The sequence below is a fragment of the Mirounga leonina genome, unplaced genomic scaffold, assembly GCF_011800145.1.
Source record: "Mirounga leonina isolate KUSES-001 unplaced genomic scaffold, KU_Mleo_1.0 Mir_166, whole genome shotgun sequence".
In the NCBI taxonomy this organism is placed as follows: domain Eukaryota; kingdom Metazoa; phylum Chordata; class Mammalia; order Carnivora; family Phocidae; genus Mirounga; species Mirounga leonina.
Window position 1 is genome coordinate 23,470,766 of NW_023270418.1, and position 20,984 is coordinate 23,491,749.

The window sequence follows — 20,984 nt, forward strand, 5'->3', positions numbered from 1 at the left end:
GGCTGTGTTTCCTGTGCAGCCCTGGCCACCTGCTCCCCGCTGCGCATTTGTTTTGTTTTGTTTTGTTTTGTTTTGGGCAGGCTCCTCTTAGCAAGTAAAGACCTTGGGAAAGGGGGACCCTGTCTCACCAGCCCTGAGGCAGGCCTCCCTTCCAGCTGTCCCCAGCTCCTTCCCTCTGACCTTCGGGCTGTGAGAGCAGAGCACCAGAGGTGGCTTCTGACCAGTATCCCCCTAGGGAGGCCGCGCCAGGCCCTTGCTCTGGGGCTGCTGGAAATGGGGCCACTGTGCACCATTCCCAGCCTTCCCTGAGGAGAGGGGCATGTGGGGCCCTGCTCGCAGCCGGGAATGGGAACCCTGGCTGCATCCCACAGGGTGTCCTGTGCCAGCACCTCGGGGCGCCAGGCCTGGTATGAGGGGCAGAGGGCATCCCTTACAGCATGGGCAGATACCCCCAGGGGACTCTGGCTGCCAGGCTCTATTCTTCATGTGGTGGGTGGTGGCCACCCCGGGTTCTCCTGCTTCCCTTTCTGGGTTCCCACTCCCGCCACGGGCAGAGACAAACCCCAGGAGATGGCACGATCCACATACCCCTGTGTCTACTGCGGGTGTAGGCCCTGCCATGCCCCTCCCCTCTGCCTGGTATCACCAGGTACTTTATCAGAACCTCCCTTAGGCCAACCTTCTGAACTAGGTGGTATCCCCATTTTGCGGAGGAGTAAGTTGAAAATCAGAAAGGTTAGTCGATCCACACCCGGGAAAGCAATGGCAGATGCAGGATTCCAAGGCCCTTGGGCTTTTCCACTTGAAACTAACATAGGGGGTGAGATGGTCTGGGCCGGGAGGCCAGGAGTCTGGTTCTTTCTAGCCCGTAGCCAGCGGAGCTGGGGAGTTCTCCTTGGGCCCTCGACAGCCAGCTGGAGGTCCCTGTCCCCTTTGGGTGTGAGATCCCCCACGTGAAGGCTGAGGGGTAGCCGTTTTGCTCTGCCGTTGGTGTCAGAACCCCGGGGGGCCTCCTCCAGTGGCCTTTGCACGTAGCGCGTGGGTTGCTGCAGATGGCAAGCAGAGCGGTGTGAAGACAGCGCCCCTCGGGGCTGCGTGGTGGGGAGAGGCTGGGGCCTGAGGCCCGCGGGGGGGGCTTCCGACTGGACCCAGGAGAAGCCTCGGCAGAGATAGGAAGTCTGGAACCAGAGGGCAGAGGTTTCTCTGGAGACCAGAGGAGCAGGAAGCGTGGGGCCTGGGGGGAGGGGGCATTGGGAACATAGAGGCACGGGTACCGTGCAGGACAGATTGTCATAAAATATCAATTCGGTCTCGCAGCCTCCTTGGACAAACAAGGAAACTGAGGCCCGTGTGGGGACGGCTTTGCACGAGGTCACCCAACAGCGGCCTGGCCTAGCCCGCCTTGCGCCCCGCTCGCAGTGACTGCGCCGCCAGGCCGCCGATGCGACTCCAGGCCTCTCTTGTCAGTGTGGGTCTGGGGCAGCCGGCAGGGCCCAGGCCTCATCGCTGCTCACAGAGTGCCCGCAGCACCTCCCCCTACTGACTGTGGCCTTTTGTTTTCTGGGTGACACTAGCATCAGGCGGTGTGTCCGGGTGACTAATCTCCAGGCCGGGCAGCTGTCACAGGGCGGCCTGACCAGACGGGCGGGGAAAGCCGACACCCCGGGGGAGTGCTGACGAGCCAGCGCCCAGGCAGCAACGGGCAGCCGGGCCTTCGGGCTTCTCTTCCTGGGTGCCGAGCAGACCGGAGTCAGGCAGCCCTGGGTTCAGGTCGCGGTTCTGCCACTGACTGGCCTTGTGACCTGGAGCACGTACTGCACCTGTTCAGGCCTCCTTTCTGTGACGGAGCCGCTGACCCTGCCCGCTCGTGGGGTTGTGGTGGGGATCAAGTGAGATGATAAATGAAAGTACTTAGCTCGGGGCCTGTCCCATTGTAGGTGTTGAGTCAATGGGGCCGTTGTTGCCTTTATTAGGGTTCCCCTCCCTGCACCATCCCCGCTCAGTCCCAGTCCCATGGCCCAGAAGGAAAGACCCTACTCTCCACTGTGGCTCCTGGAACACAGGCTTTGCCTTCACGCAGCCTTGGGTTCCGTCACTGGCTCCCCATTGACTCGCTGTGGACTTCCGGGCAAGTTGCCTCCTTGTGCCTCAGTTTCCCATCAGGAACATGGCAGGATGCAGTACCTATTCTTCCACGTTGCTCTGGTTTATAAAATGATACGTGTGTTTGTAAAGGGCTTAGCAGAGTGCCTGGCACATGGTGGGCACTCAAAACATGTCAGCTGTGGTGCTATTGATTTTAGTAGGAAGCCGAGAGCTCTCTGTCCACACTCGTTCTCCTACCCGCAGAGCTTACCTCCTGCCCTTCTCCCTGTCCCCTGCAGAGGCCGGGGACTGTAACAGGCAGTCTCGAGCACTGCTCCCCCCGGCACACTGCCTCCGCTGCTCACTGATCATGGGAGCTCGGACACCTTGGCCCCATGTGCCTCTCCCTGAACACCCCCACACCCATCCAGGGCCTGGCGTTGCTTGCCCAGACTCCCGGGGTCGTCGCGGATTAAAGAGTGGGTGAGCGGGTGGTGGGAGAAACAGGCAGTAGACACGCAGCCCGGGCCTGAGTCCTCCAGCCTAGCACCCACCACCATTTGTCCAAGGCTCCCAGCCACCACCACGCCTGACTTCTGCCAGGCCCTCAGCAGGTGGACGGGTTTCTCTTGTCAGCCCCAGGCAGATGTCCCATGGCTGTGGCTCTGACCTCTCTGTGGCTGCCAGGGCCCAGGAGGTCACCTGATGGCGGGGCACAGGCATCCCTGGGCATTCTGGAGGCATTCCCCTCCCGGCCCCCAAGCCTACCAGGCTTCCTGCCCTTCCCCCACCTTTGGAAGAAGTGAGGGTGCAGTAATCCCAGCAGCCTGTGAAGAAGAGGCAGCCGGGAGTAGGTGAGCTGGTGAAGGAAGCTGGGCCCGTGTTCAGCACAGGTCAAGGGAGGATGGTTTGAGGAAGGATGGTCCCCATGGGTTCTGCCTCCTTGCAGGAGGGAACTCTGGGGCGGAGAGTTGGAGCTTCCAGCGTTGGCCCCTCGGACACAGTGCAGTTCACAGGCTCCCTTGGCAGCAGGGCTGGAAGGGTGTTCAAACATCCCCCATCAGCCGGTACTTTCACACATGGGAGATCCATACTAGGCCTCTGCAGAAGGGTAAGACAGAGCAGTCTAGTACAGGAAAGTTCTTTCTTTTAGCCGCTCAGAGGTAGAGATGCACACCCAGAACATACCTGGAAGGCTTTTCTCTTGGCTCAGTCCTCTTGTTGCTCCCCATACAAAGTGGCCCTGCGTGAGGCCTAGGGTGGCTCTCCCCCTGTGCGGCTCTCCTCAGTCCTGAGGGCCTTGGTCCCCAGGGTCCTTTGATCCCTAAGTCAGATTGGCTCCATTTCTAGTGCCACTCTCAGCCTGACCCCACGACTTGGGGCTGAGAGAATCTGGGGGTCTTATCCGGACTGAATTTCTTTTCAGAGAGCCTCGTTTTATTATCATAGCTTAGTTTGTGCCATGTCCCAGGAGGGGACACCTAAACCTAAGCTGCCCTGAGTCGGTAGCCAAACAAAGGCCCAATGAGAGGAAAAGAAAAGGCTTATCCTTGGCCCCTCCGTCTGTAGAGGTCGATTGCAACCGGGAACCCAGGACTGCGGGCTTCCAGCTTCCTTTTTTTCTTTTCCATCAGCTTCAGGCGAGGGAGTCGAAGGCCAGGGCTTTGTGGTTTATGGTGCCTGGACAGAGGAGCCGCATGGCTGGCCGGAAGCCCCTTGTACCCATTACTCCTGGGGCAGCATAGGGTATAATTGGGGGGGGACGGGATGTTAGTGCTTCCGGCAGTGGTAAATGTGGGCTCCCCTGAGGATTCCGTGGTATCCTCAAACACCGTGTTTATGGAGGTCAGAGGCCGTGGGCCCTCCCCCTCTCCCTCTGTGTCCCTTCTCTGCTCAAAGGGCAGAGGCTGTGACTGGGCTCCTGGGCGCAGGGTGGGCCATAGGCTGGCCCAGCTCCTGATGCTCCCGGTCTCTGCCCAACAGCCGTCCGCCTGGCCCTGCCATGGAGACCTTCTTTAGGAGACGCTTCCAACGGAAGGCGCCGGGCCCCGGGGAGGGGCAGCGGCGGCCCAGCAGCGTGGGGCTGCCCACAGGCAAGGCCCGACGCCGCTCCCCTGCCGGGCAGGCCTCCTCCTTGCTGGTCCAGCGGCGCCGCTCCAGCGCACAGCTCCAGGGCTGCCTCCTGAGCTGCGGGGTGGGGGCCCGGGGCACCAGCCGCCGGCGCTCCAGCACCGTGCCCCCTGCCTGCAACCCCCGCTTCGTCGTGGATGAGGTGCCCACCCCCCAGCCTGCCACGGTCGGGGCGCAGCCTCTGGGCACACCCCTGCTGTTGGCTGGGCTCATAGGCAGGCCTGAGGAGGAGGACGTGGCCGTTGCGGCATTGAGTGCCCCCCAGCCGGGCGCCAAGAGACCAGGGCCCTCCTCACACCGGGGCACCCTCGTGCCCATGCTTCGCTGCCTGCGCCGGCGCCGGGCCTCGGCCCCCCTGGTCCCTGCGGACGTGGTGTATGACCGCGCCCTCTGGGGCCTGCATGGTTACTATCGGCGCCTCAGCCAGCAGCGGCCCCCCAGCCAGCACCCTGGCCCTGGGGCCCGAAGAGCCTCAGGCAGCACAGCTGGTGCGCTGATGCCCGCCCGTGCGCGCCCGCTGTCCCGCCGGCGCCAGGTGGCCCTACGGCGCAAGTCGGCAGGACCCCAGACCTGGACTGCCCTGCTTCCGTAGGTATAGCTGCGGCTGGCAGGGCGAGGGGGCTGGCCTGGGGGAAGGACCTCTAGGCGCTGCCTGGCCTGCGGCCCGCCCCCCCCACCCCTCTTGGGAATAGCTCTGGACAGTGCCTGGAAGCCAGCGCACCCCACAAGGGCTGTGAGGAGGGCTAAGTCTCCTGCAGGGAACCTCCCAGAGCCCTAGGCTGCCGTGGGGCATCCCCTACCCTCCTCACTGCGGTCCCCGTCTTGGCCAGGGGTTGAAGTCATAGTGAGGGCAGAGATCCCAGGTAAGGGGGGGAAGGAAGCAGAGCCTCCAGGTGCTCAGCTGGCCTCAGCGATCTCCTTTTCTGCAGGAAAGCCATCACCAAGTCGGGCCTCCAGCACCTGGCACCCCCTCCTCCCACTCCCGGGGCCCTGTGCAGCGAGCCAGAGCGGCAGATCCGGAGCACTGTGGACTGGAGCGTGAGTGGCAGGGTGCTGGGAGGGAGGGACAGGTGGGTACCAGGGCAGCAGCTGGAGGTGGAGGGAAGTGCGGGGGGCAACTGCGGGAGGAGCCCATGGGCCTTTGGGATCAGGGCAGACCTGCTGGGGTGGACACGTTTGAGCCCAGCCCTCAAGAGCAGGGATAGTGGGAGGAGCGCCCGGCAGGCTCAGTTGGTGGAGCTTGCGGCTCTTCATCTCGGGGTTGTAAGTCTGAGCCCCACGTGGGGTGTAGAGATTACTTAAGAAAACCTTTTTAAATCTTCAGAAAAAAAAAATAGGGACAGTGGGGAAACAGGATGGAGCAGAGTAGATTGCGGTAGCTGGAGCAGGTTTGTCTTGGGAGAGAGGTGAGTCTGTAGGGCAGGGCAGGGACTGACTGATGGGTCAGGCAGCAGGTTTGCGCTGAGCACGCTCATCTCGTGGTCTAGGAGTCCGCGACGTATGGGGAACACATCTGGTTCGAGACCAACGTGTCGGGGGACTTCTGCTATGTTGGGGAGCAGTACTGTGTAGCTAAGATGCTGGTGAGTGAGCCCTGGGTGGCATGGTGCCCCCTGCTGGTGGAGCGGGTCTAGAAGCCTGTAGGCGGACTTCTGCTGGCCTGACAGCTGTAGCCCTTTCCAGGGAAGGTGGGAACAAGGCGCTCTCCTGAGCGCCCCTGCTGAGGGCTGCCTGAGGATGGATGGCAGGAGGAATGGGGACTGTGTTCTGATGCCAGCACTGCGAATTCCCAGTGAACACAGAGGGCAGCTGTGCCGGGGCACATGTAAGGGTTTCTCTTCCTGCCCTGGGGCAGCATCCTGGATGGAGTTACCTGGTGCCTCAGGGCCCTCTCTTCGTTTTCTGCAGCAGAAATCAGTGTCCCGGAGAAAGTGTGCAGCCTGCAAGATCGTGGTGCACACCCCCTGCATCGAACAACTGGAGAAGGTGAGGATGCGTGCTCAGCCTTTCCCGCCCCTCCCCTTTGGGTGCCGTGTGTGTCTCTGCACGCCTATTCACGTTACACGCCTCACCTGCCAAGAGCGTCCCAGCCTGCGTGGTGGTGTAGAGCCAAAGACCCTGGAGCTGAAATGCCTGCATTTGAATCCTGTCTCCCCCCTTTTTATCTACCCTACCCCACTGCCCAGAACAAGCCTGGCACAGAGTGGGGCTCACTGACTGTTAGTGGGATGAATGAGTGAGTGACAGCCAAGACACCATTTTACCCACACCGAAGTCCACATTTAGAATGGGCTGTTGTCTTGCCCAAGCTTGGCCCTGTCCGCTACATACCCCTGCCCTAGAGACCCTTCCCTAAGGACGGTTGTCCGCAGTGTGTCGACAGCTGGTGGCGTGTCTGGGCCCCGTGCTTCCGAAGGGAAGTAGAGGGAACCCTGGGGAGGCAGGTCCGGGCAGAGGGTGGGAGGGCTCCCCAGGCAGCACATGGGAAAGCCTGTAGGACTGGGAACAGCATGAACAAGGCTAACGTGGGCCACTTGCCCCAGCCCCTGACTCCTAGAGCAAGGTTTCCCCACAACTGTGCTAAGGCTGAAGCAGGGACGGTTGGGAAAAGAGAAACAAACCTAGCCCCAGGCGTTCCAGAGCCCGAGCTGGAGACCAGACCAGTTTCCACGGATGAGCTAATGGTCTCCAGGGACCAGCCAGCGCAGGTCTGCCAGCAAGGATCGGGGCGCCTGCACGCACCTCGGCTGGGAGCCCCAGAGGGTGAGGGAAAATCTGGGGGGGAGCACAGCGTGCTGCCTTTTAGTGGGGGAGGTGGACACTCCCAGTGTCCCCCATGCCAGCGGACTGACAGAGGAAGGAAAGGGTCCTTCTGGCTAGTGGAGAGGCGGCAGGGATGCAGGAGGGCTTCTGAGAAGAGGGGTCTCATATTCTGAGGGCTCCCAGGATGATTTGGGGCTATCCCTGCCTTGTGAGGATGACCCTGAGTGACACTTTGCTGGAGAAGGTGGCTAGATGCCTGAGCCCCTGAAAGGAGGCTCTGACATCTCGGTGGTCATTGCAATGCTTCACAGATAAATTTCCGCTGTAAGCCGTCCTTCCGCGAATCAGGCTCCAGGAACATCCGTGAGGTAAGTGCCCAGGGTAGTTATGGGTGAGGAGGCCCCAGGTTTCCTGAGGGGCCTTCTCCGCAGTGTCTCCAGAATGCCCCTTTGAGGCTGCTCTGGGGTGCAGGGAGGTGCAGGGCTGAGGCTCGGAGAGGGCCTCGATGGGGAAGGCCTGGCTGGCCCTGCCTGCAGGGCAGGGGGGAGGCACCGCCTGCCTCTCGTGCCTCCTCGCTCTTCTCCCCCGGCTGGAGCCTCAGCCCCCACCTGGAGGCCATGGAGAGAAGCCTCCAGCCACTCTCACTCACGCTTCTGCAGAGCTTCCTGCAGCCCCACGCCTCACGTTAATATATTGAGGGGTGCAGGCCACACTCAGGGCTCACGCCTCACCACCCCTCACTCTAGTGATTCTCTCTCCTCCTCCACCAGCCAACCTTTGTGCGGCACCACTGGGTACACCGGCGACGCCAGGATGGCAAGTGTCGCCACTGTGGGAAGGTGAGGCTCTGCCCCAGGAGGTGGGCCAGCCCGCTCCCCTCCCCGCACCTGGACCCTGCGGCCCCCGAGCCTCGGGCCATGAGTCCAGTGTGAGCTGCCCGTGGCTGACGGTGTCTCCTGAGTGCAGAGTCCTAGGGCTCGCTCCCAACCTGGCTGAGGTGCCCCGTCAGTCCCAAAACACCCAGGTCTCTGGACGGAGCAGGAGAGCAGGGAAGAAAGTGAGCTTCTCGTGCGGTGTATCTGGACCGCCTTGAAGCTGTGCGGGAGCCCTCTGAGAATTGTATATAGACGTACTGATTTGGTAACTGAGCACAGTATTTGTTGCGCCCCTGTTGGGTGCTGAGCCCCGAGCTGGGTAATGAGGTCCCTGCCTTCCTGGAGGAGGCTGTGGCTTGAAGACAGACTCTGCGGGCAGTCTTCCTGAGCACAGTCCACAGCGTGGCGGCCACTTACTCGTCATCTGCTTCTGCTCTGGTTCCCTCAGTAAGCGCAGGCTCTGGAAGGTCTCGGGGCCTCGTCCCTCTTTCCTCTGCTCACTTTCAGTGCCGAGCACGGGGTCCGGCACACAGCAGGCCCTCAGTAAATGTCTGTGGAATGAACAAGGGAATGAATGTGACAGGTGCCGTGAAGAAGTGTGAAGCACTCTAAGCATGTACCGGGGGGCTTCAGGGTCTGGGGTCAGGAAGGAGGGAATCTCCACTGGCAGGAGTTAGCTGTGACCCCTTCTAACAGATCGGGTGTGTGCACCCAGCGCCTTGCAGGTAACTTCAGAGAATCGCAGGCCTCCCTGCTCCAGGGGCTTATTTGACAGTTGTTTTAATTTTTAAAAATGGGCTCAATTTCCCTGGGTGGAGAGAGGTTGGCCACGGAAGAGGGGCTGGGCCTGCTGCTCTGGGCCTGGCCGCTGGTGCCCCAACCACCCTCTCCACCCTAGGGCTTCCAGCAGAAGTTCACCTTCCACAGCAAGGAGATTGTGGCCATCAGTTGCTCCTGGTGCAAGCAGGCAGTAAGTGGTGCCCGCCCCGGCCCCCTGGAGGCTGTCCCCTGGGTGACACTGCGAGGGGGGCTCCCAGGGCTCAGCTCAGGCTGAGCTCAGCTGCGCCCCCCGCCCTTCTAGTACCACAGCAAGGTGTCCTGCTTCATGCTGCAACAGATAGAGGAGCCGTGCTCCCTGGGCGTGCACGCTGCTGTGGTCATCCCACCCACCTGGATCCTCCGTGCCCGCAGGCCGCAGGTGAGTCCTGCCTGCACCCGTGACACCACCCCCACACGTGGGCTCTGCCAGCTGCCCCAGCCCACCTGCCTTGTCGCCAATGCCCCTGCTTCCCTTGCAGAATACCCTCAAGGCAAGCAAGAAGAAAAAAAGAGCATCCTTCAAGAGGAAATCTAGCAAGAAAGGGCCAGAGGTTAGTCCTGGGGCTGGGTGGGCGGCTGGAGGTGAACAGGAAGGAGGGGCCTGTTTCTTGAAGTGCTGAGCTCCCTGGGCCCCTGGGGAAGGTGGGAGGCCAGATCCGAGTTGCCTCTCTGTGGCCAGGCCCACCTTAAGGTCTGCCCTGGAGGCAGAACGTGAGGGGGCACTGCCAAGAACGAGCGTGAGGTCTGTCCAGCCAGGGTAGAGTCTTACAGTCTCTCTGTCTCCAAGGAGGGCCGTTGGAGACCCTTCATCATCAGGCCCACCCCGTCGCCCCTCATGAAGCCCCTGCTGGTGTTTGTGAACCCCAAGAGTGGGGGCAACCAGGTACGCACAGCCTCCCTCTCCATTGAAAGCCTCCGGGGGAGGAGCGGGGTCAAGCTCCGCAACCCTTCCCTCCCCAGCAAATGCTCCCAGGTTCCATTGCAGGCTCCTGCCCATCCCTCTTGCCCAGAGGTCCTGAGGAAATCAGAGCCTCGCCCTTTGCTGGGCCTGGTTCCCACAGCCACGTCCGTCCTCCTTCTCACATGCTTCTCCCCACCTCAGTCCACCAGCCCTGACCGACTCCCCCGGTGCCCCCTACAGGGTGCTAAGATCATCCAGTCCTTCCTGTGGTATCTCAACCCCCGACAAGTCTTTGACCTGAGCCAGGGAGGGCCCAAGGAGGCGTAAGTACTTGCCGTGGCTCTGTGGAGATGGTGGGGAGGGCTTGCCTGGCGCAGAGGGCCAGGCGCACGTACCCTGGCCCTGTTCCTGTCCTCTGACTCTAGGCTGGAGATGTACCGCAAAGTGCACAACCTGCGCATCCTGGCGTGTGGAGGCGACGGCACGGTGAGTCCTCCTGCCTCTCCAGTGGGGGCCCGAGCCTGGGCCCCCGCTGGTCTGACCTGGCCTCTTCTGCTCTGCCCCCTCCAGGTCGGCTGGATCCTCTCCACTCTGGACCAGCTGCGCTTAAAGCCACCACCCCCTGTTGCCATTCTGCCCCTGGGCACTGGCAATGACTTGGCCCGTACCCTCAACTGGGGTGGGGTAAGAGCCCAGAGGCGGGGAGTGGGGGTGGGCTGTGCTGCTGGGGGGAGGCTCTCCCCAAGAGAGGCTCAGTTCCTGCCTTGTCCCCCCAGGGCTACACGGATGAGCCTGTGTCCAAGATCCTCTCCCACGTGGAGGAGGGGAATGTGGTGCAGCTAGACCGCTGGGACCTCCGTGCTGAGCCCAACCCCGACGCAGGGCCAGAGGAGCGTGATGAGGGCGCCACTGACCGGGTAGGTCGGCCAGGGCCATGATGGGGAAAGCCCTCTGTCCCACTTGCCGGTCGGCCAGGGCCGTGATGGGGAAAGCTCTCTGTCCCACTTGCCGGTTCTGGGGCTTTGGACAAATCTCTTCATTTCTCCAGACTTTCGGCCTCTCCTGTACGATGGTGATAATGGTACCCCATAAGCTAGTCTCTGGGCAAATATTTACTGAATATCCACCACATGCCAGGCATCATTTTAAGCAGCAACAAAACAAAGTCCCCGTTCTCACGGAGCCCCTACAGAATACGGCGCTTGTGGACGAAGTGTCGGGGGTGGGGGGACTGGAAAGGCAGGGAAGAGCGTGCCAGCAGGGCCCAGGGTGTTTGGGATACGGGGCACTCGGAGCAGGGAGCCGAGAGGGCGGAACTGGAGGCAGGCTTCGGGCTAGAGGGAGGAGCTTTCTGGCGGATCCTGTTAACTGTGGGAAAGGCGTCCAAAGCTGCGTGGGCCAAGCCAGCCTGGTGGCCAGAGCAGGGAGGTGGCTGTGTGGCCCAAGCCAGCCTGGTGGCCAGAGCAGGGAGGTGGCTGTGTGGCCCAAGCCAGCCTGGTGGCCAGAGCAGGGAGGTGGCTGTGTGGCCCAGCCCTCATGCTGGGCCCTTGACCTTTTTCCAGCTGCCCCTGGATGTCTTCAACAACTACTTCAGCCTGGGCTTTGATGCCCATGTCACCCTGGAATTTCATGAGTCTCGAGGTGGGCAACCACTTGCTGCGAAAGCATCGGGAGGCTGGGGAGGGGAGGACACAGGAGGGTCCCGAGAGGGTCAGAACTTGCCCCTGGCAGTTCCCAGCCCTCGTTTCCCACCCCAGCCTGGGAAGCCCCAGCAGGTTCAGAAGGACTGACTGTCCCGGTTCTTGTCGCCCCCCAGAGGCCAACCCAGAGAAATTCAACAGCCGCTTTCGGAATAAGATGTTCTATGCCGGGGTGAGTCTGGGATCTGCCAGCAACAGGCCCCCCCTTCCCCCCTCCCCGCCATGCCCACTATTCTCCCGCCTGTGCCCCCTGCATACCTGTATGTGCCAGGCCACAGGACCCCTGCCAGGCAGTGGTGAGCAAAAGTCCCTGTCGCCAGATGGTGACGCCCTCTCTCGCCCACAGACAGCCTTCTCTGACTTCCTGATGGGCAGCTCTAAGGACTTGGCCAAGCACATCCGAGTGGTGGTAAGCGGGCCAAGCTGGCAGGCAGGGTAGGTGAGCCCAGCGGGGACGGAGGCCACCTTGGCACCATATATACCCTACACCCTCCCCTGGTCCTGCCTGCAGTGTGACGGAACTGACCTGACCCCCAAGATTCAGGACCTGAAACCCCAGTGCATTGTTTTCCTGAATATCCCCAGGTGAGGACAGGAGGGCCCTGTGTGTGCCCTGATGTCTCCACCCTGCACGACAGTCCTCTGAAGGCCCTTGTGTTACCTTCCCCTTCAGGTACTGTGCAGGCACCATGCCCTGGGGCCACCCTGGGGAGCACCACGACTTTGAGCCCCAGCGGCACGACGATGGCTACCTCGAGGTCATTGGCTTTACCATGACATCTCTGGTGAGTGGGCCAGCATGGGACCTGCCTGCAGCCCTGGCTCTGTCCCCACAGTGACCAGGAGCACTGTCCCAAGATGGAAGGAGGAGGGGCGCCTGGGTGGCTCAGTCGTTAAGTGTCTGCCTTCGGCTCAGGTCATGGTCCCAGGGTTCTGGGATCGAGCCCCGCATCGGGCTCCCTGTTCTGCAGGAAGCCTGCTTCTCCCTCTCCCACTCTCCCTGCTTGTGTTCCCTCTCTCACTGTCTCTCTCTCTCTGTCAAATAAATAAATAAATAATCTAAAAAAAAAAAAAAAGGATGGAAGGGGGGAGTGTCACCAAACTTCCCTTCACTGGCCAAGATGGGAGAATTCATGCTCCTCTCCCTGGCTGGGGTTCCCCCTCCCTTCTCTGACCAGGGTCTCACTCTCCCCTCCCCTCTCTGACTGGGGTCCTATCCTCCCTCTGCTCTCTGGGGGATTGTTGTCGCTCTGTTCCCTGGCCAGAGCATCCATGCGGGGAACAGAGCTTGGGGCCCCACTACCCCTGCCCCTGACCTGAGCCTCCTGCACCCACAGGCGGCGCTGCAGGTAGGCGGGCACGGCGAGCGGTTGACACAGTGCCGTGAGGTGGTACTCACCACGTCCAAGGCCATCCCAGTGCAGGTGGATGGTGAGCCCTGCAAGCTCGCGGCCTCGCGCATTCGCATCGCCCTGCGCAACCAGGCCACTATGGTGCAGAAGGCCAAGCGGCGGAGCACCGCCCCCCTGCACAGCGAGTATGTTCCCCTCCCAGCCACCACCAGACGCTGCCCCTCTCTCGAGCCTCAGTTTCCCCAGCTGGAGAGGGGGCTACCAGTTGCCCTGTCCCAGGAAAGCGAGGCAGGGCCCCTCGGTCTGGCGCCCGGCCGAGGATCCTTCCCGAGTGCTCTCTTACCACCTGTGCCTCAGCCAGCAGCCCGTGCCTGAGCAGCTGCGGATCCAGGTGAGCAGGGTCAGCATGCACGACTATGAGGCCCTGCACTACGACAAGGAGCAGCTCAAGGAGGCCTGTGAGTGGCAAGCGGGGCGGGGGGGGGGGGTTGGGTGGCAAGGAGCTGCTGGGGGCCCTGAGGGCCAGGCAGGGGGGTACGGCCAGCCGCTGACAGCCTGCTCTGCCCACCAGCCGTGCCACTGGGCACCGTGGTGGTCCCCGGAGACAGCGACCTGGAGCTCTGCCGCGCCCACATCGAGAGGCTCCAGCAGGTGAGGGGGTCGGGAGCCTGCCCCGTGTGGGCCCACCCGCTCTAGTTTCTCTTCTCTGCCAACTCTCGGCCTTTGCTTCTCTTGGCAGGAGCCCGAAGGTGCTGGAGCCAAGTCCCCCACCTCCCAGAAACTGTCCCCTAAGTGGTGCTTCCTAGATGGTGAGTGGCCCCAAAGGACCAGCTCCTGGTGTCCCCGGGCTGTGTCCTGCCCCCTCCCGCAGGGCTCCCGGTGGGGCAGCGACTATCTGGGCCTGTATAAGGGCCTCCTGCCGCCTCAGACAACTCTCTGCCCCCCTCACAGCCACCACTGCCAGCCGCTTCTACAGGATCGACCGGGCCCAGGTGAGCACCACCCCGGGGCCCCTCTGCCTTTGGCCCGCACCTCCAGACGGGCTTGCCCCTCGGCCTGCTTGGTGGTGCCGGCACACCTGCCCGTGCTCGCAGATGGGGGGTAGGCACGCTGCCCACAGGCAGAGGGAGCTGGCGGGTGCCCAGAAAAGTGTCCGGTGAGCCACAGGGGTGAAGGCACTTCTGGCCAGGTGCGGGGTGCCCCGGGCAAAGGCTCAGCAGTGGGAAGGAGCTGGGAGGGCAGCAGGGAGGGAGACTGGCAGGGCCCCCTCACGGAGGTTCCGCCTGCCGGAGGCTTCTCCGGGCCTGCGGGCCTGGCTGCATCTGTACTCCCACCGTCGGCTACCCTGGAAGGTTCCTGACTCCTGGCCCCTGACCTCCCCACCCACAGGAACACCTCAACTATGTGACTGAGATCGCACAGGACGAGATTTATATCTTGGACCCTGAGCTGCTGGGGGCATCAGCCCGGCCTGACCTCCCAACCCCCACTTCCCCTCTCCCCACCTCCCCCTGCTCACCCACGCTCCGGTGAGTCCTGCGTCTCCTCCAGTCCCCTGGCTCGAAACCCCGCCTACAAGCCGGTACCTCCTGACGTCCTGCCTTCAGCGCCAAACGCGTGTCCACTGTCCAGCTGGCTGCCGGGTCCCCACAGGCCCCTCCCTGGCTGAGTCACTGGCAGAGAACCAAACCTGGCCAAAACCCAACTGACCAGCCCTTTGCTGCCCCCCCGCCCCGGGGGCAGTGGTGTCGCCATCCACCCTGCTGCTCTGGCCGGAGACCCGGGCTCCCCCTCTGACCTCTCCTCTGCAGTCCTGTCCGCTGTCCCCCAACATCTGAGCACGGCAGCCTGAGCCGGGGCCTCCGAGCTCCCCTCCGTCCGCACTGCCCAGTGCCGTGCCCTTCCCGGCCCTTCGCGGCCCCCAGTGTGCCCGCCTCAGGACTGTCCCCGGTCCTCCCCGAGCTCCCCGCTCCACTCACACCTCAGCTTGGGAGTTTCCTCCCCAGAGAAGTCGTCCCAGGAGCCCCGGCTGACGTTGCTGTGAGACCCCAGCACGCCGCCTTGTGTTCTTCGTAGCCCTGTCCGCTCTGAGGAGGCCTTCTTTCTTTGCTGACGGGTCTGTCTCCCTGACTAGAATGTAAGCTCCGCGAGAGCAAGCTCTCCATGTGTCTTGTTCGCTGCTGTGTCGCCGGCACCCGGCGTGGCACCTGCTGTGTAGGAGGCACTCAGTAAACTGTCGGCAGCACACAGGGCGCCCCCTGGTCGGGGCAGGGGGGTGACAGCTGTCGCTGGGTCCGTCTCATCCTGCTCTGCTTGCAGGTCACTACCAGGGGATGCGGCGCCCCCTAAAGGTGAGGCCTCTCCCTTCTCCCTGGTCCCGGTGGGGGTGGAGCCCCCCACAGCCCCCCACGGCCACAACCCGCCAGGGCCCCCGCCCTGGGCAGGCCCCCGCCTCCGCCCAGCACGTCTGCACCCACACAGGGCCGGCGCCTGCGGCCCCAGGGTGTAACGGGCAGGTGTTCCGTGCAGGTGAGGAGCTGATAGAGGCGGCCAAGAGGAACAACTTCTGTAAGGTACTAGGAGGGCTCGGCCCCCCGCCCCGCCGCCCCGAGCTCCCGCGCCCCGGGGGGGCAGGGCCTCTGGGTGGGGCCCAGTTAGCCTGTCTCGTCTGGCCCTCTGCAGGGTCTCCGTGCTGACTGTCCCATTCCGCCTTGCCCCTGTCCAGCTCACAGTGTCCCTTCGTAGGGGCTTGTTGGCACAGTGTGCCTGTCCCCGGTGCTCAGAGAGGAGCAAGTCTTAGAGGAACCACAGGCCCCAGGGCCTGGTGCTCAGTGCTCCCGGGGAGCCCAGAAGCCCCGGGTCTCTGCCCTACACTTCAGAAAGACGCCCAGAGGGATGACGTGTGTGAGCACAGTAGGGTCAGGCCTGCGGCCTATGGGAGTTGGGGGACATTTCTGTGGCTGGCATGCGGGTGGCCGTGAGGAGCCCCAGCCCTGCTCTGCCTCCTGCCCTCAGCTCCAGGAGCTGCACCGAGCTGGGGGCGACCTCATGCACCGGGACGAGCAGAGCCGCACGCTCCTGCACCATGCCGTCAGCACGGGCAGCAAGGACGTGGTCCGCTACCTGCTGGACCACGGTGAGCTGGGCCACTGGGGCCCCCGGGCCAGGGCGGGAGGAGGGGAGATCGCCGGCTTCCCTGACCGCCCCCTCCCCTCTCCTCCAGCCCCCCCAGAGATCCTTGACGCTGTGGAGGAGAAGTGAGTATCTGGGCAGTGCGAGACCTTGGTCACCCTGGAAACTGCCCCGTCTTCATCTAGCCCCTCCCACTCGGCCGGTCAGAGCCTAGAAACCCTTCCAGGCCACATCCGCTCGGCCCTTGCCCCACAGCCCCGAGTTCCCTTCTGTGTCTGATAGCCCTCTGGAGACGGGACAAGAGGGCCCCGAGGACAGGATGGGGGTCCACAGCCAGTCCCTGTTTCCACAGTGGGGAGACTTGTCTGCACCAGGCGGCAGCCCTGGGCCAGCGTACCATCTGCCACTACATCGTGGAGGCGGGGGCCTCTCTCATGAAGACAGACCAGCAGGTGAGCAGACTGGCAGGGAGCCCCTTCCCCAGCGCGGGCCCTTGTGAGCGCTGAGCCATGGAGGAGAGCCACCTCTTAGGACTGGAAGCTGTCCTTCAACCCACACCCTCCGGACTCTCAGAAACCTGAGCCTACGCTGGAGAAGGGGGTGTTGGGGCGGGTGGGCAGCCCATGACTGCCTGTCCTTTGAAGCTTTTCTTTTCCTCACCGGCCACCTGGATGGAAGGTCCCCTGCCCTCTCCTCAGGCCCCTGAAGTGATGGCAGCCCCCCCCTCCTCCAGGGCGACACTCCCCGGCAGCGGGCCGAGAAGGCTCAGGACACGGAGCTCGCCGCCTACCTGGAGAACCGGCAGCACTACCAGATGATCCAGCGGGAGGACCAAGAGACGGCCGTGTAGCAGGAGGGACAGGGCCAGCCAGGGGAGGAGCCCCCTCATCGCCCACCTCACTGCCACATTCCAGTCGGACGACCACGGGGGGACCCGTGCCCCAGGGAAGGAGCCCCGTGCTGCCCCCTGAGGAGCCGCCCAGGCCTGGGGCTGGACTCTGAGGAGCTGGGGGATCCCACCTGTCCCCCTGAGGCCCCAGCCTGACCCGGGCCTGACAGGGGAACAAGAAACTGGACTGGGCCGGGCAGGCCTTTGGGGGACTGGGGCGGGACCACCTCAGGGCCACCGTCACCGTCCCTGCGGCGGGTGCCCTCCCTAGGAGTTAGGGGGAGCGGGGGAGGGCAGCGGGGCTTGGGGCCCTTATCAGGGAGCCTTCGGGAAGAGGCTTCCTAAGCCGCCTGGGCCGCGAGGGCCCGGACTCTGAGCCTGCGGGCAGCTTGGGCCCTCTCTCCTGCCCCGACCCCACCCTCCCCCACCCTCCCCGGGGCTTCCTCCCGGAAACACGGAGCCTGCTGCGTTTGCCTGCCCGCCGCCCTGCTTGGCTCCTGACCCCCCGGACCCTCCCCGTGTACCCAGTCATTTCACCACCGCCGACCGTGTGGCCTGGGGGTTGGAGTGGGGCTCTCGTGGTGACATGTTTACAGCTGGGTGTGACTCAGTAAAGTGGACTTTTTTCCTTTCTGCTCTTTTTTTCTTGCGGAGGAGGTCTTCCAGAAGCCGCGGGGTCTGGTGTGGGGAGACTGGACACCCTGGGCCTCTACAGACCCTCTTCTGGGGGATCCTGGTTCCTGTTTGGGGGTGGGGTCTCAGGGCCTGCCCGGGACCTGACCTCGGCCTGGCGGCACGGCTCGCCGGGGCCGGGGGAGGAGCTGATTTCCTCTCGCTTCCCGCTTCCCGCAGGGACGACAACAATGAAAGTGAAAGAGAGGTGGGGCGGGGGGCGAGGCCTGGATTCTTTGGCCCCTTTGCCCTGTGGCCTTGGGCAAGCCCTCTCCCCCAGGCCCCAGTTACTTTTGCTGTTTAGGGGATCGGGTGAGGTGATCCCCGAGGCCCCAGGGTCGGAACGGGTGGGCATTTGCAGCCGCCGCCGCCTTGGCTGGGTCTGGAACTTCTCAGACGGCGCTTGTCAGCTCCCAAGCCTCACCAAATCCAGGCCTGCGGGCTCCTCCCCAACCCCCCAACTTCCTCCAGCTCCCGCCCCCGAAAACCTGCGCTCCTGAAAGGCGCGGCGCCGTCCGCGTCCCCCGAGCCCGAGCGCTTTCTCTGGGGCTCCCCGAGCACCGAGCAGAGCGGCTCCCTGTACACTTGGTGAAGCGACCCGAGGTGGGGGCTGGCGCTCCTTCCCCAGCAGCTAAGGGGGCGCAGAGGGCCGGTCCTCGACGGGGTTAAACAGTCATCGGGGGACGGAGCCGCACACAGGCTGGAATGCGGGCCCCGCGCCGAGCGCCGGGACCCGTGACACCCCCGGGGCTCCGAGCTCCCTCCCAAGTCCCCATCCTCCCAGTCTTCCCTCCCCGGGAAGGAAGGCGGGCGTCCTGCGGGGAAAGAGAACGGCCCCGGGGAGGGGGCAGAGGCGGCGGCGGAAAGCTGGGGCTGGGGCAGGGGCCGGGGGAGCCAGGGCAGGACAGGGTCCTGGGGCCGGGAGACCCGGGCTCGGGAGCTGGGGCGGGGGGAGCCGGCAGAGCCCGTCGTCTGAACGCGGACGGCCCGGGCGGGGCGAACGGGGGGTGCGGGGACCCGCGGCGGGAAGCCGGGGTAGGAGCGCCCGGGGGCGCGGGGCGGGAGCGGAGGCGGGGACGCCGGGGTCGGGGGGCGGCGCGGGTTTGAGGGGAGGGGGCGGGGCGGGCCCTTCCTCGGTGGGGGTGGGGGGCGGGGAGGGGGCGGGGGCCCATGTGACCGGCTCAGACCGGTTCTGGAGACAAAAGGGGCCGCGGCGGCCGGAGCGGGACGGGCCCGGCGCGGGAGGGAGCGCAGCACGGCGGGCAGCGAGCGAGTGAGCGCGCGGGGGCCCCGGCCGACGTGCGGCGGCGGCCTCGGCCCCTCGCCCGCTGGGCCCCAGGCGACCCGGAGCCCGGAGGCGTGTGGGGGTCTGAGCTGCGTCCTGGGCTCCAGGCCGCCCCCAGGGAGACGCCTGCGGCTGTGCGCCCCGGCTAGCGGCGAGGGGCCGACCCCAGAGCCCTCCAGCCGCCGCCGCCGCGGCCCGTGGGCCTGGAGCGCGGGGACGGGGGTGGGAGGTGCGCGCGTGCGGCCCCCCGTGGGGAAGGGGGCGGGCGGGGGCCTCTGACCCGACCTCTCCTCCGCAGGATGCAGCACCGAGGCGTCCTCCTCCTCGCCCTCCTCACCCTGCTGGCGCTCACCTCCGCGGTGGCCAAAAAGAAAGGTGATACGGGGTGTGGGGGACTGGAGGAGGGCTGGAGACGGGCCGGTGAGGCCGGCAGCCTCGGGCCTGGCCGCCGGGGTTCCGAGGCCCGGGCCCCAGGAAGCGATCCCCGAGTATGTCTGAGCTCCGTTCCCCGTGCGTCTTAGACAAAGTGAAGAAGGGCGGCCCGGGGAGCGAGTGCGCGGAGTGGACCTGGGGGCCCTGCACCCCCAGCAGCAAGGACTGCGGCGTGGGTTTCCGCGAGGGTACCTGTGGGGCCCAGACTCAGCGCATCCGGTGCAGGGTGCCTTGCAACTGGAAGAAGGAGTTTGGAGGTGAGGTGGGGTGCAGGCGGAGGGCAGGAGAGGGGACGGGCCCAGCCGCACCGAAACCTGGGCAGGTCTGTGGCCTCCAGCCTCTGGCTGCCCAGATCTGACCCGGGGCGCTCTCCCGCCAGCCGACTGCAAGTACAAGTTTGAGAGCTGGGGGGCGTGTGATGGGGGCACGGGCACCAAAGCCCGCCAAGGCACCCTGAAGAAGGCGCGGTACAATGCCCAGTGCCAGGAGACCATCCGCGTGACCAAGCCCTGCACCTCCAAGACCAAAGCCAAAGCCAAAGGTCAGGGAAGTGGAGGAGGGTGTGGGGGTCATTGCCGGGGGCTGCCACCACCTGTGAAAGGGAATGGTTAAGCCTGAGGTTTTGGATGTGGCGGGTGACTTCCTGACATCTCTGCCCTCGGTTTTTCCTGTCTGTAGAGATACCTTAGGTGGGCAGGTACTGAGGGTGGCCCACAGAAGGTGCTCAGGAGTTATTAAGTCCTTCTGGCCCGAGTGGAAGTACAAACTCGCTCTGTTCTGTTGGAGCATTTTGCTTAGGATTCAGGGAGTTGTCCTGGAAGGGCTTCGCTTTGTCATCTCTCCAGCCAGAGGGAACATTTGGTCAGCCTGGGTCCTTTCTAGTATCAGAAGGACTTCACGGTCCTGCCATCCCTTAGCTGGTTCCTGATTCACAGCAGCCCAGAGAGGCCATCAGGGCAGAGGTGAATCAGCCCACTTGTTAGGGGAGGAGGTGGAGGCTGAGGGCTGTGGGGACCAAGAACTTGAAGATTTTCCGAAGATTTTCCGAGCACCAGTGAAAGTATAGAAGTTGGTGCGGGGGTAGGTCCAGCATCAATATGGCTGCGCTCTCCCACGGGGTACCGGGGTCCGCTGATCTACAGCCACTAGGGGGCAGAATTTTCTCCCTAATGTATAGGCTGGAGGGGGGGTTGGGGGGGGGCGGTGTCTCTACTAGGTCACCTGAACTCAGCTAACACGTTGTTTCTTGCTTGTTTTACAGCCAAGAAAGGGAAGGGAAAGGACTAGCCGCCAGGTCTGGATGCCAAGGAGCCCGGGGCCGGTGCCCTCCCTCTCACAGGCCCAAGAGCTCACCTACCAGTGCCTTTTGTCTACTCGTTAGCTTTCTCAATCATACCCTGCTTCTTCCCTTTCATTCCTCCACCCCCCACCCCCAAGTGTCCGGGAGGGACAGGGGACTGTGGACAGCTTGAGCCTCCTGCCCCAGAGGGATGTGAATCCCGGTACCCGCTTTTGTTCTTCCCCACAAAGATGCCATTACTGAGAAATAAATAAACCGTTGTGTTTTTGTTTTTTTGTTTCTTCCCAATAAAAGCTTTTCCTTTAATATATAAAAGCCCCAACCCAGGGAGTTTGCTGTGGTAATTTGTTGGGGCAGGGACTCGTGAAGGAAAGGGAAGGCAGTTGGGACTGGCTTTTAGGGGGCTGGGGGCTTGGCGGTGAGTGCTCCCCAGAGCTCATTGAAAAAGCAGAATGGTTATGAAAATTGCTTCCAGGGCCCCGACTCCTGAAAGGGTGCCGCCGTCCAGTCCCCTGAGCCTTTCAGTCTGGTCTTCCCAGGGACCACACCAAGGCTGGGAGGGAACCCAGAAGGCTCCCTAGAACTGACACTCATCGCAGCCACTCTCAAGCAAAGGTCTTTTGGTATAGCTCACTACCAATAGAAGGTT

At 63.6% G+C, this 20,984-nt stretch overlaps 2 protein-coding genes across 19 annotated transcripts in view; both read left to right on the plus strand.

Annotated features, from left to right (window-relative positions):
- The window catches only part of DGKZ (diacylglycerol kinase zeta), a 41,249-nt gene extending 23,972 nt beyond the window's left edge, over nt 1-17,277 (plus strand). For 2 of the 17 annotated variants that reach the window (XM_035012683.1, XM_035012685.1), the window contains exons 2-31: nt 5,145-5,253; nt 5,703-5,798; nt 6,127-6,201; nt 7,290-7,346; nt 7,749-7,817; nt 8,752-8,823; nt 8,935-9,051; nt 9,152-9,223; nt 9,460-9,555; nt 9,814-9,896; nt 9,999-10,059; nt 10,144-10,257; nt 10,350-10,490; nt 11,136-11,214; nt 11,390-11,445; nt 11,620-11,682; nt 11,785-11,858; nt 11,947-12,058; nt 12,611-12,810; nt 12,983-13,083; nt 13,197-13,276; nt 13,365-13,434; nt 13,577-13,617; nt 14,015-14,154; nt 14,945-14,976; nt 15,155-15,198; nt 15,641-15,761; nt 15,849-15,882; nt 16,110-16,209; nt 16,491-17,277. In XM_035012683.1, the coding sequence (XP_034868574.1) occupies nt 5,145-5,253; nt 5,703-5,798; nt 6,127-6,201; nt 7,290-7,346; nt 7,749-7,817; nt 8,752-8,823; nt 8,935-9,051; nt 9,152-9,223; nt 9,460-9,555; nt 9,814-9,896; nt 9,999-10,059; nt 10,144-10,257; nt 10,350-10,490; nt 11,136-11,214; nt 11,390-11,445; nt 11,620-11,682; nt 11,785-11,858; nt 11,947-12,058; nt 12,611-12,810; nt 12,983-13,083; nt 13,197-13,276; nt 13,365-13,434; nt 13,577-13,617; nt 14,015-14,154; nt 14,945-14,976; nt 15,155-15,198; nt 15,641-15,761; nt 15,849-15,882; nt 16,110-16,209; nt 16,491-16,607 (2,626 nt within the window). In that variant the 3' untranslated portion in view covers nt 16,608-17,277. Of the gene's footprint in view, nt 1-1,188; nt 4,804-5,144; nt 5,254-5,702; nt 5,799-6,123; nt 6,202-7,289; nt 7,347-7,748; nt 7,818-8,751; nt 8,824-8,934; nt 9,052-9,151; nt 9,224-9,459; nt 9,556-9,813; nt 9,897-9,998; nt 10,258-10,349; nt 10,491-11,135; nt 11,215-11,389; nt 11,446-11,619; nt 11,683-11,784; nt 11,859-11,946; nt 12,059-12,610; nt 12,811-12,982; nt 13,084-13,196; nt 13,277-13,364; nt 13,435-13,576; nt 13,618-14,014; nt 14,155-14,944; nt 14,982-15,154; nt 15,199-15,640; nt 15,762-15,848; nt 15,883-16,109; nt 16,210-16,435 lie in introns of those variants that run through there. The other 15 variants (XM_035012686.1, XM_035012684.1, XM_035012680.1 and 12 more) reach the window with 13 other exon arrangements.
- Nucleotides 17,278-17,616: 339 nt separating this feature from the next.
- On the plus strand, nt 17,617-20,623 carry MDK (midkine). Of its 2 annotated transcripts, none has more exons than XM_035012688.1 (5): nt 17,617-17,921; nt 18,902-18,978; nt 19,125-19,292; nt 19,415-19,576; nt 20,297-20,623. In XM_035012688.1, the coding sequence occupies exons 2-5, from the start codon at nt 18,903-18,905 to the stop codon at nt 20,320-20,322; spliced, it is 432 nt and encodes a 143-aa protein (XP_034868579.1). In that variant the 5' UTR covers nt 17,617-17,921; nt 18,902; the 3' UTR covers nt 20,323-20,623. The 2 variants fall into 2 exon arrangements, with proteins under 2 accessions (XP_034868579.1, XP_034868578.1); XM_035012687.1 differs by lacking the exon at nt 17,617-17,921 and adding an exon at nt 18,497-18,591.
- Nucleotides 20,624-20,984: the final 361 nt, after the last annotated feature.

Excerpts from the sequence above, each read along its gene's own strand:
- MDK (XM_035012688.1), top strand. The coding sequence starts at position 18,903 with ATGCAGCACCGAGGCGTCCTCCTCCTCGCCCTCCTCACCCTGCTGGCG. Across the intron at positions 18,979-19,124 it reads CGCGGTGGCCAAAAAGAAAG|ACAAAGTGAAGAAGGGCGGC; the intron begins GTGATACGGGGT and ends CGTGCGTCTTAG. Across the intron at positions 19,577-20,296 it reads GACCAAAGCCAAAGCCAAAG|CCAAGAAAGGGAAGGGAAAG; the intron begins GTCAGGGAAGTG and ends CTTGTTTTACAG.